This window comes from Ranitomeya variabilis, chromosome 2 (assembly GCF_051348905.1).
Source record: "Ranitomeya variabilis isolate aRanVar5 chromosome 2, aRanVar5.hap1, whole genome shotgun sequence".
NCBI classification, from domain to species: domain Eukaryota; kingdom Metazoa; phylum Chordata; class Amphibia; order Anura; family Dendrobatidae; genus Ranitomeya; species Ranitomeya variabilis.
This window is the reverse complement of record NC_135233.1, coordinates 875,486,585-875,505,419: the sequence shown is the minus strand read 5'-3', so window position 1 is coordinate 875,505,419 and position 18,835 is coordinate 875,486,585. Positions and strand designations below refer to the sequence as shown.

The 18,835-nt window shown below is 45.0% G+C and overlaps 1 protein-coding gene across 2 annotated transcripts in view; it reads left to right on the top strand.

Moving 5' to 3' along the window:
- Window positions 1–18,835, top strand: part of LOC143808071 (putative cation-transporting ATPase 13A4) — a 730,794-nt gene that overhangs the window by 448,746 nt on the left and 263,213 nt on the right. For both annotated transcript variants that reach the window (XM_077290328.1, XM_077290327.1), the window contains exons 11-12: window positions 9,617–9,774; window positions 16,937–17,125. In XM_077290328.1, coding sequence (XP_077146443.1) covers window positions 9,617–9,774; window positions 16,937–17,125 — 347 coding nt within the window. The remainder of the gene's footprint in view (window positions 1–9,616; window positions 9,775–16,936; window positions 17,126–18,835) is intronic.

The following is an 18,835-nucleotide window of genomic DNA, read 5'->3' as shown; positions in this document are numbered from 1 at the left end:
TGTGGGGCTCATGCAGTGTATATGGGGAGGCTGTGTGGGGATCATGCCATCTATGGGGAGGCTGTATATGGGGAGGCTGTGTGGGGCTCATGCAGTGTATATGGGAAGGCTGTGTGGGGCTCATGCTGTATGTGGGGAGGCTGTGTGGGGCTCATGCTGTATATGGGGAGGCTGTGTGGGGCTCATGCTGTATATGGGGAGGCTGTGTGGGGCTCATGCAGTGTATATGGGGAGGCTGTGTGGGGCTCATGCAGTATATGGGGTGGCTGTGTGGGGCTCTTGCTGTATATGGGGAGGCTGTGTGAGGCTCATGCTGTATATGGGGAGGCTGTGTGAGGCTCATGCTGTATATGGGGAGGCTGTGTGGGGCTCATGCAGTGTATATGGGGAGGCTGTGTGGGGATCATGCTGTCTATGGGGAGGCTGTATATGAGGAGGCTGTGTGGGGCTCTTGCTGTATATGGGGAGGCTGTGTGGGGCTCATGCTGTGTATATGGGGAGGTTGTGTGGGGCTCATGCAGTGTATATAGGAAGGCTGTGTGGGTCTTATGCTGTATATAGGGAGGCTGTGTGGGGCTCATTCAGTGTATATAGGGAGGCTATGTGGGGCTCATGCAGTATATAGGGAGGCTGTGTGGGGCTCATGCAGTATATAGGGAGGCTGTGTGGGGCTCATGCTGTATATAAGGGACTGTGGGGGGTTTAAAGATATATAGGGGGTGTCAGCATACTTAATTCTGCTCAATATTAAGTGATACAATTAATATTAATTAATATTGAGTAGAATTATTTTCATGCTATTGGTTTGGCCTCCACAACAGTCATGGTCTTTCATCTGGCCCCTCGGGAAAATAAATTGCCCAACCCTGATCTAGAGACATGGAGTGAGAAGCCCGCAGACGATAGCAACAGATAAGGCTAGGGTCACATTGCGTTTTAGTGAGAGCGCTAACGGACAGCGTTGCACGGCGAAATTACCGCCGTGCAACGCGTCCGTTAGCGCTCCCATTGCCCGCAATGTTAAAGCACATTGCTAGCGCGTGTCATTTTCGGCACCCTGGCACCCTGTCACCCTGCTCCCTCCACCATATATCTCCCAGAATCCTTGCTGCCTGCCATCTTCGGTGACTGTCTACTTGTCAGTATAACTTTGCAGTCACCAACAAAATGGCTGCACACTGTGTTCCTGAATCCTCTCATCCCCTAGCAAACACCAGAAGGGGAGGAGAGGAGTGACATCACACCCATGTCAGCAGACTCCGCCCATAATTACTGCAGTGCAGTAATGTGAGCTAGATGTACACTAGGTTTTTGTCAAATTTCATTAGCTGCTCCCCCTAGTGTTTAAAAGTGGAAATGCCAAACCTTTTAAAATTATTTTTCATATTTTACTAAATTAAAAACAAATGATAATATTTTTTAAGAAAATGTAAACATTAATTCTTTAAATTTTTTCAATCGCTGGAAAAAATTTTTTTTTGATGGCACCTTCCCTTTAAACATGCCCCAGTGCTATGACTGCCAGCCGCCTCCGCAACATATTAGAGCAGAACCATCTGTCAGTCAAGTCAAAGTGCCAATGTGTGCTTTTAGTGTCCGATCACATTTTTGAGAGTGGTGACTGTAGCCAGGGCCGCATTTGCCACTAGGCACTTGAGGGCACCTGCCTAGGGCTGGGACAATGCAGGAGGCGGCACCTGAGCAAGTTTGAAAAAAAAATATATATTTTTTTTAAAGTCTGGGGTCGCCCCGCCCACCCACCTCAGTCCCGGCTGCTGCGGGGGGAGGGGGTCTCGGGCGCAGGGCTGCCATCAGGGTTTTACTGCCCTGACTACTGTATGGGACAGAAATGGGTGCTGTACCTTTAAGCTGCAGCAGGCCCAAGTGCATCATGGTCCTGACGCCGGTCATGTGACACACTGCGCACTCTTCTTAATGTAGGAGCACTGGAGCAGACTGCAGAGAAGCAGGTCATGTTTGTGAGAGAAGATACTGAAGCCAGTGGTGAGCAGGGAGAGGAGGCGGGCAGTGTGTGAGGACTCAGAGGAAGCTGCAGAGAGGAGTGAGGTGGGAGAGGAGACGGGAGTCTACTGATGTGAGTGAGGAGAGGGGAGGCTGCTAAGGGGAGGAGATGAGAGGCAGGAAAGATGAGAGTCCGGTAAGGAGAGGAGATGAGAGTCTGGTAAGGAGAGGAGATGAGAATCTGGTAAGGGGAGGAGATGAGAGTCTGGTAAGGAGAGGAGATGAGAGGCTGGTGAGAAGATGAGAGGCTGCTGATGTGAGTGAGGAGAGGGGAGGCTGCTAAGGGGAGAATATGAGAGGCTGGTGAGGAGAGGGAATGAGAATCTGGTAAGGAGAGGAGATGAGAGTCTGGTTAGGAGAGGAGATGAGAGTCTGGTTAGGAGAGGAGATGAGAGTCTGGTTAGGAGAGGAGATGAGAGGCTGGAAAGGAGAGGAGATGAGAGGCTGGAAAGGAGAGGAGATGAGAGGCTGGAAAGGAGAGGAGATGAGAGGCTGGAAAGGAGAGGAGATGAGAGGCTGGAAAGGAGAGGAGATGAGAGGCTGGAAAGGAGAGGAGATGAGAGGCTGGAAAGGAGAGGAGATGAGAGGCTGGAAAGGAGAGGAGATGAGAGGCTGGAAAGGAGAGGAGATGAGAGGCTGGAAAGGAGAGGAGATGAGAGGCTGGAAAGGAGAGGAGATGAGAGGCTGGAAAGGAGAGGAGATGAGAGGCTGGAAAGGAGAGGAGATGAGAGACTGGAGAGGAGAGGAGAGGCTGGAAAGGAGAGGCTGGAAAGGAGATGAGAGACTGGAAAGGAGAAGAGATGAGAGGCTGGAAAGGAGAGGAGACGAGAGGCTGGAATGGAGAGGTGATGAGAGGCTGGAGAGGAGATGAGAGGCTGGAAAGTAGAGGAGATGAGGCTGGAGAGGAGATGAGAGGCTGGAAAGGAGAGGAGATGAGAGGCTGGAGAGGAGAGGAGAGGCTGGAAAGGAGAGGAGAGGAGAGGCTGGAAAGGAGAGGAGATGAGAGGCTGGAAAGGAGAGGAGATGAGAGGCTGGAAAGGAGAGGAGATGAGAGGCTGGAAAAGTGAGGAGATGAGAAGCTGGAAAGGAGTGGAGATGAGAGGCTGGAAAGGAGAGGAGATGAGAGGCTGGAAAGGAGAGGAGATGAGAGGCTGGAAAGGAGAGGAGATGAGAGGCTGGAAAGGAGAGGAGATGAGAAGCTGGAAAGGAGAGGAGATGAGAGGCCGGTGAGGGGAGGCTGCTGAGGAGAGGAGATGAGAGGCTGGTGAGAAGATGAGAGGCTGCTGATGTGAGTGAGGAGAGGGGAGGCTGCTAAGGGGAGAATATGAGAGGCTGGTGAGGAGAGGGAATGAGAGGCTGGAGAGGGGAGGCTGCTGAGGAGAGCAGATGAGAGGCTGGTCTCATGCTGTATATGGGGAGGCTGTGTGGGGCTCATGCAGCATATAGGGAGGCTGTGTGGGTCTCATGCAGTATATGGGGAGGCTGTGTGGGTCTCATGCAGTATATGGGGAGGCTGTGTGGGGCTCATGCTGTATATGGGGAGGCTGTGTGGGTCTCATGCAGTATATGGGGAGGCTGTGTGGGTCTCATGCAGTATATGGGGAGGCTGTGTGGGTCTCATGCAGCATATGGGGAGGCTGTGTGGGTCTCATGCAGTATATGGGGAGGCTGTGTGGGTCTCATGCAGTATATGGGGAGGCTGTGTGGGGCTCATGCTGTATATGGGGAGGCTGTGTGAGGCTCATGCTGTATATGGGGAGGCTGTGTGAGGCTCATGCTGTATATGGGGAGGCTGTGTGGGGCTCATGCAGTATATGGGGAGGCTGTGTGGGGCTCATGCAGTGTATATGGGGAGGCTGTGTAGGGATCATGCTGTCTATGGGGAGGCTGTATATGGGGAGGCTGTGTGGGGCTCATGCTGTATATGGGGAGGCTGTGTGGGGCTCATGCTGTATATGGGGAGGCTGTGTGGGGCTCATGCTGTATATTGAGAGGCTGTGTGGGGCTCATGCAGTATATGGGGAGGCTGTGTGGGGCTCATGCAGCATATGGGGAGGCTGTGTGGGTCTCATGCAGTATATGGGGAGGCTGTGTGTGGCTCATGCTGTATATGGGGAGGCTGTGTGAGGCTCATGCTGTATATGTGGAGGCTGTGTGAGGCTCATGCTGTATATGGGGAGGCTGTGTGGGGCTCATGCAGTATATGGGGAGGCAGTGTGGGGCTCATGCAGTATATGGGGAAGCTGTGTGGGGCTCATGCTGTATATGGGGAGGCTGTGTGAGGCTCATGCTGTATATGGGGAGGCTGTGTGAGGCTCATGCTGTATATGGGGAGGCTGTGTGGGGCTCATGCAGTGTATATGGGGAGGCTGTGTGGGGATCATGCCATCTATGGGGAGGCTGTATATGGGGAGGCTGTGTGGGGCTCATGCAGTGTATATGGGGAGGCTGTGTGGGGCTCATGCTGTATGTGGGGAGGCTGTGTGGGGCTCATGCTGTATATGGGGAGGCTGTGTGGGTGTCATGCTGTATATGGGGAGGCTGTTTGGGGCTCATGCTGTATATGGGGAGGCTGTGTGGGGCTCATGCAGTGTATATGGGGAGGCTGTGTGGGGCTCATGCAGTATATGGGGTGGCTGTGTGGGGCTCTTGCTGTATATGGGGAGGCTGTGTGAGGCTCATGCTGTATATGGAGAGGCTGTGTGGGGCTCATGCAGTGTATATGGGGAGGCTGTGTGGGGATCATGCTGTCTATGGGGAGGCTGTATATGGGGAGGCTGTGTGGGGCTCTTGCTGTATATGGGGAGGCTGTGTGGGGCTCATGCTGTATATGGGGAGGCTGTTTGGGGCTCATGCTGTATATGGGGAGGCTGTGTGGGGCTCATGCAGTGTATATGGGGAGGCTGTGTGGGGCTCATGCAGTATATGGGGTGGCTGTGTGGGGCTCTTGCTGTATATGGGGAGGCTGTGTGAGGCTCATGCTGTATATGGGGAGGCTGTGTGAGGCTCATGCTGTATATGGGGAGGCTGTGTGGGGCTCATGCAGTGTATATGGGGAGGCTGTGTGGGGATCATGCTGTCTATGGGGAGGCTGTATATGGGGAGGCTGTGTGGGGCTCTTGCTGTATATGGGGAGGCTGTGTGGGGCTCATGCTGTATATGGGGAGGCTGTTTGGGGCTCATGCTGTATATTGGGAGGCTGTGTGGGGCTCATGCAGTGTATATGGGGAGGTTGTGTGGGGCTCATGCAGTGTATATAGGAAGGCTGTGTGGGTCTTATGCTGTATATAGGGAGGCTGTGTGGGGCTCATTCAGTGTATATAGGGAGGCTATGTGGGGCTCATGCAGTATATAGGGAGGCTGTGTGGGGCTCATGCAGTATATAGGGAGGCTGTGTGGGGCTCATGCTGTATATAAGGGACTGTGGGGGGTTTAAAGATATATAGGGGGTGTCAGCATACTTAATTCTGCTCAATATTAAGTGATACAATTAATATTAATTAATATTGAGTAGAATTATTTTCATGCTATTGGTTCGGCCTCCACAACCGTCATGGTCTTTCATCTGGCCCCTCGGGAAAATAAATTGCCCACCCCTGATCTAGAGACATGGAGTGAGAAGCCCGCAGACGATAGCAACAGATAAGGCTAGGGTCACATTGCGTTTTAGTGAGAGCGCTAACGGACAGCGTTGCACTGCGAAATTACCGCCGTGCAACGCGTCCGTTAGCGCTCCCATTGCCCGCAATGTTAAAGCACATTGCTAGCGCGTGTCATTTTTGGCACGCGCTAGCGATGTGCCGGTCTTTTGTAGCGCGCCTCGGACGCCGCTTGCAGCGTCCGCAGCGTGCCCGAGGTCCGTTCCCCGCTCTCGCAGATCGGGGATCTGCGCTAGCGGGGACGTTTAACGCGACCCCGAAAAAGACATTGCGTTAGCGCAATCCGCTAGCGCTTAGCGCTAAACGGATTGCCCTAATGCAATGTGACCCTAGCCTTAGTCCGTTCCCTCACTAAATGACCCATCCAGCTCATCAAACTATTCTCTCTGAAATGTCTGAGCATTGCAGAGATAAACTTTCCTGCTTGCAGTCTGAGTGATGCTGCCCGTGGTTTTGGTAGTATGAATCGACGGACAGGTTCACCTTAAAAATCTGTCAGCCAAACCTTGCAACCGTGGCAGAATCAACTGACCATGTACAGTGTATGAGATCCACCAGATTCTCACATGACAACTAATGGAAAGGTTTGCTAAGGCTCCTTTCACATCAGCGATTTTCTCCGTTCGCGGCTGATACTGCAGTTTTTCCGCATCTGTCGCGTAACATATCACTTACAGGCCGGCAACTCTGCGTTCGGCCTCAGTCATTCCCTATGGGACTTGTGGACATGTGCGACACTTGAGGTGAGACAAAAAAAACACTGCTAGCAGCATTTTTTTTTCCTGTTTTCCCGCATTTGCCAGATCGCAGTAAAACCGCAAGTCCCATAGGGAATAAATGAGGCCGAACACAGTGTTGCCATAAGTGATCCGCTACGGATGTGGAAAAACTGCCGGATCTGCCGCAAATGTCAAAAATCGCTGATGTGAAAGTAGCCTAAGTCACTGCCGATAGTGTCTGCATTAGTCATACTCAACATTGGGGGAGGCAGCACGAAAAGTGCCTAGGGCAGCAGAAACTCTAAATACGGCCCTGACTGTAGCTGCACCAACAAACCTATGTAACTGAAAATGAAAAGAAGAGAAAAGTTTGCTTGCTTCTGGGTGCCGTACTTTCAGTATGGTGGACGAGAACTTTTCTAACTAGACTAACCTACTTTTAGCCCTATTTCAGCAGGTTAATAGCATTTTCCAATGTGACAGGTTCCTGCTGTATATAAATACATTCGGATTTTCACCTACCATAGCACTAATAAAAGGCAGCCAAGATTCTGTGGAGAAAAGGGGAATGCTTGATAAGTATTAAAAAAAAACAGTGGAGTGTAGATTTTGAAAATGCCTGGCTCAGAAGGGGAGAACATAGATAAAAGTGATTGTGATGATCATTCTTACCAAAATAACTAGGGCAGCGGAGATGAAAAATTAAAAACTGAAAAAGACAGGTTATTCAGCTCTCCAGCCTTTATTTTTTATGATGTGGTAAATTTGAAATCCTAAAACTAGTGAAAGGTAAAAGCCTGGGCAAAAGACCTAAGGCTTAATGCCAAACATAGATTTACATTAACCAATTTTGCATTGTCAATTCACCCTCTGATCAATAAATATTTCCCAATTCATGGTCATTTAATAGCCTGTTTACATTGGTTGTTTCCACTTCAGGTACAGTAGTTTATATAGACAACTAATAGGTGGAGTCTGCTGTGGATAAGCCAGGAGTATTTCCTCATTAGAGTCAGTGAAGACAGGGAACTGGTACAGCTCAGAAGGGCAGAGAGCCCAATCATCCCGTAGGGCTTCAGAGCCTGGGACAACACAGTGACTACATAATGTTACCAAGGGAGAAGCCCAGCCACCCAGGGCCAGTAAGCCAGAACAGCAGCAGAGACAGCAGTAATAGCGGTAGTAGGAACTGGAGCTGCAGGAGAAGTCATGTCAGTACAGAAGGGCAGGTCGCTCACCATGTGGCAGATGATCGCATGGGCTGATGCACTCAGATCCAGCTGAGGGGACCCCCAAGTGCAGAGAGTCTGAATAGGGAGGAGACTGAGGAACCATATTATACAGTCTGACCCGGGCAAACGCTGTGTGACAAGGAGAGAATTACAGGGAAAGAGAAAGAAACGTGTAATTTGAAATCTGTTGTTGAAGCTGTAACAAAGATGGATGTGCTGCGAAAACAAGAGAGTAAAGTTTTGCATTTGAAGTTTGAAACAGACTCTGTCTCTTTTTGCTCAACAACACCAGCAGTCGAACATCAGCAACCCTGATGGGACCCTGACGATGCAGAGGGTATGCAAGAAAAGGGACATTATTCATTGTTTATATGTGTCAGGAGGCCAAGGCGTGCGTAACCAGATATGCTCAGCCATGACTACGGCTCTGGCTCTGCCTCTCACAAGTGCATGTAGGCTGCCATTGTCTTTGGCAGCTCAGGTCCATGTGCTGCCGAGAATGATGATCTTTTGTGTAAACCAATGAATGAATGATGATCATTTTTCTCATTCAGAGGATGATTGGCAGCCTTTTTAAACTGCATGATCATTGTAAGCAAGCAGTCCTTAGTCCTGTCATTCACAATAATCGTGCAGTTTAAATGGACCATTTTCAAAATCAGTAAATTTTCAGTTTGGGAGATTTCAGTTTTTATATTGGTTCTTCCACAACTATTTATTTCTGCATCAATATAGTGGTATGAGGGCTTGGTTTTTGCAGGATGAGTTCTAGGTTTGAATGATTCCTTTCACTTTACCATGTAATGAAAACAGAAAAAAAAGTCAAAAGAACACAATTTCCCCATTGTTTTTTGGGTTTGTATTTATGCATCCATTATTTGGTAAAATTGGTTTTGAAGTGCATGGACAGAAAACAGTTATCCTTGCTTTTTAACTCTTTTTAGGGTGTGTTTAACAAATGCTGAAAATAATTTTGTATCTTGATTGAAATGTTATGGATGTGGTGATAGAAAATATGTTATTTTTATTTTCCTTTTAAACTTTTTTTGTACTTTTTTATTTTATCTGTGTCTTTTTTAATACTTTTTTTACATTTACCTGTATTTTTTCTGCAATGCTGTAGATAAGCCCCCGATGTAACCTGAAAGATGAGAAATAAAGGTTAGATTATACTCACCCAGGGGCGGTCCCGCTGCGGTCCGGGTCCGATGGGCATTGCTGTCCATGTCCGGCGCAGGTGTACTTTGTCTGCCCTGATGAGGGCAGGGCAAAGTACTGCAATGCGCAGGCGCCAGGGCTCTCTGACCTTTCTCGGCGCCTGCGCACTGCAGTACTTTGCCCTGCCCTAAACAGGGCAGACGAAGTATGCCTGTGCCGGAGCCACCGGAAGAAGACAAGAAGAGGAAGTCATCAAATGAAGATAGGAGGTGCCGGACCAGGACCGCGACGCCCATCGGACCGGACCGCTGCGGGACCGCCCCTGGGTGAGTATAATCTAACCTTTATTTCTCATCTTTCAGGTTACATCGGGAGCTTATCTACAGCATTACAGAATGCTGTAGATAAGCCCCTGATGCCAGTGGGCTTAGCTCAGATACGATTTTTGGGGTGACAGACTCCCTTTAAATGCTGCTGTCAAAGACTGACAGTGGCATTTAAATTGTTAAACAGCCCCAGGCGGCACTAACTCCAGCTGTTATAGGCAGACGCCACTATATATAACACAGTGAGCATTTGTCGGGTAAGGTGCAGGCTCAATTCTTGAACCACTCAATATAACCAATGCGACCACATGCCGTAAATTTATATTATGTGGTAATCATTGGGTTAAGGCTTAAGAAAACTATTGTTTAAGTAGACTTGTCAATGACTTATCAAATAATTAGCAACAAATTGTATTTTAGGTACCAAGTTGTAAAATGATTCATGTATAAACTCTTCAAATAATTCTCTATTTTTAGCTAACACTCTTTTTATATTTTAGGATTCAATACAGCAAAAGGTGATCTTGTCAGGTCTATCCTCTACCCCAAACCAGTAAACTTTAAACTTCATAGAGATGCAATCAGATTTTTACTGGGGCTTGTGGCATTTACATTGATTGGATTAATTTACACACCTATTGTCTTTAAAAACAATGGAGTAAGTTGCTTTCAGTTTTGTGATAATAAATTGTTCTAGCAGGTAATAACTAAAAGGTTTTTTTCAGACTGAAATAGGTATTCTCAAAGCACTACTTATGTGCATTCTCAAAAGAACCTTCCATAATAATAAAATTAATGAGTTCAATTCACCAAATTGTTCATGTTGAACTGGGCACACAATGTAATATTTTTTTTGTCTCTCTGTATGATACATTGCTGACCATTCATAAGCAGTGTGTGAGATATGACAGGCAGAATTTATCTCCTTTTCTAACCTCTTGCAGTATTCAGTGGGGGGGGGGGGGGGCAGTGCAGCTGAGTTTATCTAGTTCATATTACAAACAATTACAGACCAGCAGATTAGAGCTGTCAGAGATGAAAAAAATAAAATGTTTTATTCCATTAGATTTAGATATGTTTGTCAAACATTTCATACACTTAAAACTGTCCCTAAGTTATGGTTTTGAACTTTGCAAAATGAACAGTCCCCACCTACACTAGCTTTCAGAACAGGTCTCATAATCACAGATCTCACTGAGCTATGTGCTTGTTCAAATGCCCTGTTGTTACTATATCAATACGATGATAACATTATGGACCCATAAAAGCCACTGAGGGCTGAACAGCAGAGTTTGTGCTGAGCTTAATTCTTCATGCACAGACAGACATCGTATAACTCTTGCGAGGATAGCATCACATCCTCATTCTGGCTGCCTGCTCTCCTGACCTGAGCTTGACAGCTGCATAGAAATATATTATCCTGTCATGTTCAGATCAGGAGAAGTGCTGGACTAGTCCATGCACTTTGATGCGATCATGGCACAGGTTTTACTGCCATCTGTCTGTCCCTTTATACTAATACTACAGCTAAGTTACTCACAAGAATTGTCACTCAAGAAGGAATCTAGGAAGTAAAAACAAAAAATGTGAAAGTTGTCTGCTGTTAAGAGACAACTTAAAAATGCTCCTTTAACCCCTTTCTGACATTGATGTAATATTCCGTCCATGTGACCTGGGCCTAGCTGTCTGTGGACAGAAAATTACGTAATTGTTTATTGCAACACTGCGACTGAAGTGGCGGTGAATGCATAAAAATTCCAGCCACCTTCTTACCTCTAGATAGATGGTGCCATCATCCTGGGAGTGTCGCCGCTCTCCCGCAACCAAGATCACTGTGATTGGCTGTTCATTTTTCAGCATTTCAAGCAATCAGATTGCCTGAAACACTGATGTCCCAGCCCACGATAGGTACTTCAGGAGCACCGTTCCTAGGCTGGTGTCTTGCAATGTCAGACATTGCCTGAACCGACTCTGATTGGAGAGATCGATGATTACATCGATCGCGGGAATCACAGGGCACAGCCGCGGTGTGACCGTGCTGTGACATGGCTGTGCTCTGGATGTGACCTGCCTAGGATCAGAGCTGTGAGAGCTCTAGTTCTAGGCTGTTGCCATGCAATGCCAGCGTCACCAGGGCCAGCTCTGATTGGTGCAATCAATATCATCATTGATTGCACCAAGGACAGGGCACAGCAGCGGTGTGACTGCTCTATGACTTTTTTGTGATCGCTCTGCAGGTCCTCACAGTAGCTGAGGATTTCTGCAGATTGTTCAATCTACAGGATCTGCACTGTGCTGGGCCATGTGGTGCCAAATAAGCCTGTGACACCACCATTCCTGCTGAAGAAAGAAGAAGAAAGAAGACAAGACAGAAGAAAGAAGAAAGACAACAAGTGTAAGTGTTTTGATCCCTGATCCCTGCCCGATCTCTCCCCCTTTCCCATCCCCCTTCCTCCACTTTTTACCACCCTCCATCCCACTTTGCGCCACCCCGTGTACACATCCAGCAGCCGCCGAGCACTGATTAGTGACGCAGTTCACCGATCAACACTCATGCTCACTGTTTTCCACTTTTCTTTCACCCCCTTTGTGCCACCCCCATGTGCACATCCAGCAGCCACCAAGCATTGATTGGTGACGCAGATCACTGATCGGCACTTGTGCTTGCTGTCTTCCACTTTTCTTTCACCCCCATTTGCACCACCCTAGTGCGCACATCCAGTAGCCGTCGAGCGTTGATTGGTGACACAGTTCACTCAGCACTCGTGCTCACTGTTTTCCACTTTTCTTTTTCACTCCCCTTTGTGCCACCCTCTTGCACACATACAGCAGTCACTGAGCTTTGATTGGTGATGCAGCTCACTCTTTAGAGCTCGTGCCTGCTGTTTTATATTTTTCTTTTCACTTACTTTCCCTGGTTGCTGCTTTTTTCAGCTTCTTTCAGCTTTTCCTTTTGAAAAAAAAAGTTTACACCAAGCACTATCTCACACACACAAACACTTTTCTTTTTCTCCACCCCCATATGCACATCCAGCAGCTGCCGAGCTTTGATTAATGACACAGTTCACTCATCAGAGCTCATGCCTGCTGCTATTTTACACTTTTCTTTTCACTTTCTTTTTTTTCCTGGTTGCTGCTTTTTTCTTTCAGGTTTTCTTTTCAAACAAAAAAGTTTACACCAAGCACTATCTCACACACACACCAACAGTTAAGTATAAATAATCACAACATACATAAAAAAAATGTTGTCTAGCTTATCCTGTTCATCCCAAAAACGCTATTCAGGGGAGGAGGCATATGCTTTCCTTGCCGACAACACTGATAGCGAGAGAGAGGATCCTATATTTCTTTATTTTTCAGATTCATCCTCCTCGTCCTCTTAATCTTCCTCCTCATCATCTTCCTCTTCACGTGCTGCTGGACCGTCACACAGATGTCCCAGGAAAGAAGATGAACCAGCGCTCCCCATTCGAGAAGATGAACCAGTGCCCCTCATTCCTAATCCCATATGGACCTCGCCCCCTTGAAAATTATGAGCCACTGATTCCTGATTTTGTGGCAAAATCAGGAATCAAGTTTGACACCACCGGCCTCACAGAACTAGCCTTTTTCAAAGTCTTTTTCTCTGAGGATTTTGTTAACCTCATGGTGGGTCATACTAATTTGCATGCTCATCAATTTTTGACACAAAACCCCGATTCAACAGTTTCTAACTGGTCTCCTGTAGTTAAAATGATGCAGTTTTGAGGCCTGGTCCTAACATGGAGATCCTGAAGAAGCCAGAAATGCAGCTATATTGAAGTGTTGATGTTTTATACAACAATCCAGTGTTCCGAATGAGTATGACCCGGACACGTTTTGAGGCCATCCACAAATTCCTGCATTATAACGATAATGCTCGGTGTCTTCCCTGAGATGACCGCAACTTTGACGTCTGTTCAAAGTTCGGCCGGTCATCTAACACTTCAACAAAAAGTTTGGTGAAGTGTACATGCCCCAAAGGGACATCTGCGTGGAAGCGTCCCTAATTCATTTCAAGGGGAGGCTTAAATTCCATCAGTACCTGCCAGTAAGAGGGCCAGGTATGGAATTAAACTCTATAAGCTGTTTGAGAGTACCTCAAGGTACACCCACAGGTTTAGAGTTTATGAAGGGAAGGGCACTCAAATTGAACCCCCTGAATGCCCCCCTGTCCTGGGAGTGAGTAGAAAAATTGTGTGGGATTTAGTGCACCTACTGCTGGATAAAGGTTATCACCATTACGTGGATAACATTTATACGGGGTTCCCACTCGTCAAATCACTCTCTGCATGAAGTACCGCAGCCTACGGTACTGTCCTCAAAAATCAGAGGCCTCCAAAAAAGCTAATTGGGCAGATGCGCAGAAGGGGTGACAGCAGAGCCAATGTAGCAACCACCTACTGGTGGTCAAGTAAAAGGACAAGAGGGATGTCTTTTTTTTACCAATTTACACGGTGATGGCAGCGTCCTTGGCACTGTATGAGGTACCTCTGTGCAGGTCTGCAAACCGGACTGTGCACTGGGGTACAACAAAAACATGGAGGGTGTTGATCTCTGTAATCAACTCCTCCTGTCATACAGTGATTTGAGAAAGGCCAAGGTGTGGTACAAGAAGCTGGCCATGCACATCGTACAGATGGCAATGCTCAACGCTTTACTGCTGTCATGATGTGCAGGCCAGACCGTTACGCCATACCCTCAGTTCCAGGAGGTAGTGAGTAAGGCCTTAATCATTGAAGATCAGGAAGGAGCGGGCCCCAGTACTTCTGGAACTGAAGGTGCTCGGATCGTACCAGGTCAACATTTCCCGGGGGGAGGTCCCTTGAAGTGGAAATAAAAGGCAAGTCGCAAAAGTGGTGCCGAGTGTGTTACAAAAGGAGAATGCGCAAGGAAACCATTTATCAATGTGACACCTGCCCCAAGAAACCTGGCCCGAGTATGAAAGAATGCTCCAGACTGTACAACACCTCCATACACTACTAAATTCAATTCTGACATACATAACTGACGTATCATAACCTGACAAACACTACACAACTGACGTATGACAACCTGACAAATACTGCACAACTCACGTATTCCACTACATTAGAAAATTCCCATACCAGGAAACAGTAGATTAGTTCCAAAAAGGGGCACTTGTTGGGCATTGTTTAGGCACCCCTAGGTAAGCTTCTTATGGGGTCTAGTTTCCAAAATGGGGTCACTGGTGGATTTTTTTTACTGTTTAGGCACATCATGGACTCTGCAAATGCGACATAATGTCCGCAGACCATTCCATCAAAGTCTGCATTTCAAAACGTCACTACTTCCCTTCCGAGCCCGGACGTGTGCCCAAACAGTAGTTTTCGCCCACATATGGAGTATCAGCATACCGAGGACAAATTGGACAACTTTTGGGCTCAAATGTCTCCTGGTACCCTTGTGAAAAAGGGGCTAAAAGATCATATTTTGTGGAAAAATACAGCTCTGGCAAAAATTAAGAGACCACTGTAAAATGTTCAGTTTGTCTGATTTTTCTCTTTTTAGGTATATTTTTGAGTAAAATGTAATTTATTTTCTTTTATTCTATAAACAACTGACAATATGTCTCCGAATATCCAAGCAATACATTTTGGATATTTTTTTCCGGAAAGGAGAAATGGTCAAAATTACAAAATGAACCCAGCGCTTTCAGACCTCAAATAATGCAAAGAAAACAAGTTCATAATCATTTAGAAACAACAATACTAATGTTTTAACTCAGGAAGAGTTCAGAAATCAATATTTTATGGAATAACCATGATTTTTAATCACAGCTTTCATGCGTCTTGGCATGCTTTCCACCAGTCTCACACTTCTTCTGGTGCAAAAAATTTAAGCAGTTCTTTGTTTGATGGCTTGTGACTATCCATCATCCTCTTGATTACATTCCAGAGGTTTTCAATGGGGATCAGGTCTGGAGATTGGGCTGCCAATGACAGGTTTTTGATGTGGTGGTCTCTTAATTTTTGCCAGAGCTGTATGATTTTTTTATTTTCACGACTCTACATTATAAACTTTAATGAAACACTTGGGGCTAAGAGTTCTCATCACACATCTAGATAAGTTCCTTAGGGGGTCTAGTTTCCAAAATGGGGTCAATTGTGGGGGCGTTCCACTGTTTAGGCACATCAGGAGCTCTCCAAATGCGACATGCATGCATCTGATCTCAATTCCAGCCAATTTTGCGTTGAAAAAGTCAAACGTCGCTCCTTCTTTTCTGAGCTTCGCCATGTGCCTAAACAGTGGTTTTTCCCCATATATTGGAAATTGGAATGTTCAGGAGGAATTGCATTATAAATTTTGGGGTTAATTTTTCCCTCTTACCCTCGTGAAAATAAAAAAAATTAGTCTAAAGTTACATTTTAGTGAAAAAAGTTAAATCTTTATTTTTTCCTTTCACATTCCATCAATTCCTGTGGAGCACCTGAAGGTTTTATAAACTTCTTGAATGTGGCTTTAGTCAGACTGAGGGGTGCAGTTTTTAGAATGATGTAACTTTGGGTATTTTCTGCCATATAGATCCCCTCAAAGTGACTTCAAATGTGAGGTGGTCACTAAAAAAATGGTTTTGTAAATTTTGTTGTAAAAATTAGAAATCGCTGGTCAACCGGTATAACTTCCTAATGAAAAGAAGTTTTGTTTGCAAAATTGTTCTGATGTAAGGTAGACATGTGGGAAATGTTATATATGAACTGTTTTGTGTGACATATTTAATTTGATTTAAGGGCATACAAAATCTAAATTTAAAAATTGCAAAATGTTCCAAATTTTCACCAAATTTCCATTTTTTATACAAACTCAAGTAATATCAAAGAAATTTTACCACTAACGTGAAGTACAATATGTCCCACCATAAAAATCTCAGAATCGCCTTGATCCATTAAAGCGTTCCAGAGTTATTACTTAATAAAAGGACAGTGGTCAGTATTGTAAAAAAAATTGGCCCTGTCATTATCATGCAAACCACCCTCAGAGGTAAAGGGATTAAGGAGAAACTCCATCTGGAAAAAAAAAATTTTTTTAGTTATCCAACAGTTACATTTTAGCTTGTGTCCAGACATACGGAGTTTACACTATTTTTACTTACATTCATGGCGCATTTTTCGAGATCCTATGTTGCTCTCTACTTGGCTGTAGATGAAGAAGTTTATACATAACATAACAAAACAAACGTCTTTCTTTTCAGGACATACTATAGAGTTTACATAGAATTTTCTCCTACTATCATTTCTGACAATGGTAAGGCTAGGTTCACACTGCGTTAGCAGCAGCCCATTCAGCACATACGCTAACGGGCTGCTGTTAACGCAAGTGCCGACGTTACCATCGCGCTAGCGCAGATAGAGCTAGCAGATGCTCTATCTGTGCTAGCAGTGACGGATCCGGAAACGCAGCAGCCCGCATCTCAGGGTCGGTCACTCACTGATGGCACATGGCTAGCGCACGACCATTGTGGGCGTGCGCTTGCGATGCGTCAGACATTGCATTCAATGGCGGCGTTAACGGACTACGTTACACCACATTATGCCGCGGTGTAACGTAGTCTGTCTAACGGATGCCAGGAACGCAAAGTGAACCCAGCCTAATAAAACAGTTTCTATATTGACTATCAGTATTATTATAATACATGGTAGAGCCATGATATTTAGTATTTTATCATCCATTAGTGTTTTTGCAGCTATAAAGCCGTATAAACTTATTATGTGAATTATGATGTGAGTATAAGATATTTAATTTACGATTTTGATAAATTTAGTCTCATGTTTATGATTTAGGCTTCCACTTTCGAAATTGTCATCTGGACATTAAATATCATTAGTGGCGGCATTCCTGCAGCTCTGCCAGCAGCTGTCCAAGTCTGTATACTTTATTCCCAAGTAAGGCTTCAGAGGAATGGCATATTTTGTCTAAGTGCACAGCGGATTAATATGTGCGGACAACTAAACATTATTTGTTTTGATAAGGTAAATTATCATTATGTGTTTTGTTGTCTAATTATTTTATGATCAAACATATATTGGCCCCTATTCATCAATGATTTTATATCAGAATTCTAACTTTTAAAAATCGTAAAATGTAAGACATATTTTCAGGTGTTTCACACTTTTTTGTTAAGTATATAATTCCACATGTGTTAATTCATAGTCTTGATGCCTTCAGTGTGAATGATCAATTTTCTTAGTCATGAAAATACAGAAAAATCTTTGAATGAGAAGGTGTGTCCAAACTTTTGGTCTGTACTGTACATGTTTGGCATACTATACAGTATATGTAGGTATGTTTATTGACCAGTTGCTTGAGAATTTTTTTTTGCAAACAATTTGTATAGCTGAAAATTTAAATTGTACTGATATTAAAATTAAACAAACACATGAGCCATTCACACTGTGAACAGGCCTGTAGGGACACCGTTCACACCACCAAGAAACTGAAGCACAAAAAAGGCACAGTAAAACCAAAAAACACTCTGTTGCAGAAAATATCAGTAAACAGCAAGTGCTAGTAAAAAGATGGAAAATCACAGGGTATTTGGTTAATAAGTTTTTGCAAAAAATGTATATTAAGCCACTCTACCAAACGTCAAGGCATATCCGTACTAGAGCAGTCCTAACTAATGTATGTAATCCCTATCTGATGTATTTTAAAACCTGGTCATATGTATAGTACCTGTGTGAGTAGGATGCAGAAAGGAAATGTCCAATGTGGACATGTAGTATAGAACGGCTTTTATGTGCATGGCTCATAAAGGAGGGGTGGGAACCCCCCTAGTCTTGTAGAAACAAGAAAAAAATGGGTTAAAACAAACACATGAGCCATGCACACTGTGGTATTAAAATAAGTCTGATTCGTTTGATTTGACTTAGACATATGTTAGAGAATTAAGTGCAATTTTCTAAATAATGACCAGATGTAAAGTTATACTTGCCGTTTACAGGGTTCTTTGTGTTTTTTAACGTGCTCTTAAAAATAAAGTAACAAGCTAGGAGCTAGGCCTCTACAGCTAGTCATACACATTTTAGATAAGCTGTGAGCTTAGCTGATCCTTTATAGATCTTTAGAGCTTATAGTTCAGACATTGATGATGGACAAATGACCATATTGTTACAGCCACCTCGAAATCAATGGGCATTAAACAATTATCCATTTTTCAAAACCACAATCTATTTTCTAAGATACTTATTAATGTCCCCCAAAGTGTTTTCGTTTTATACTGTACTCACCCCTTTCCTCCATATCAGTGTTAGAGGTCAGCTTGTCTACACACAGGCTTTCTTGCCACTCAATTGATCAGATTTCTCATAAAGCTAAGTGCTTGTTTTCATGCAGTGTTTGTACGGTCTGGTCAAGCCTACTTTTCTAACTTTCTATCACTCTTCTCCTTTGTCCTGTCTGCCTGCCTTAGACACAGACTGCACTGGCACTGGTAATGAAGAGTATTTCATACTAAAATGGAGAGTGACTCCACTGAGCTTATGTCGTAATACCTGACTGGTAATTTGAATGCTCACTGCTAAATGCAATAGCCAGCCTTTAAAATCTGACGGCAGTAATGGCATTCTATTTGAGACTACACTAGGCATGCTTGAGATTACAAGTGGAGTATCATCAGAATTAGAACCAGTACTGACAGCCAAAAGTTAGGTGGAGAATAGTGGCAAATATTTAATTTCAAT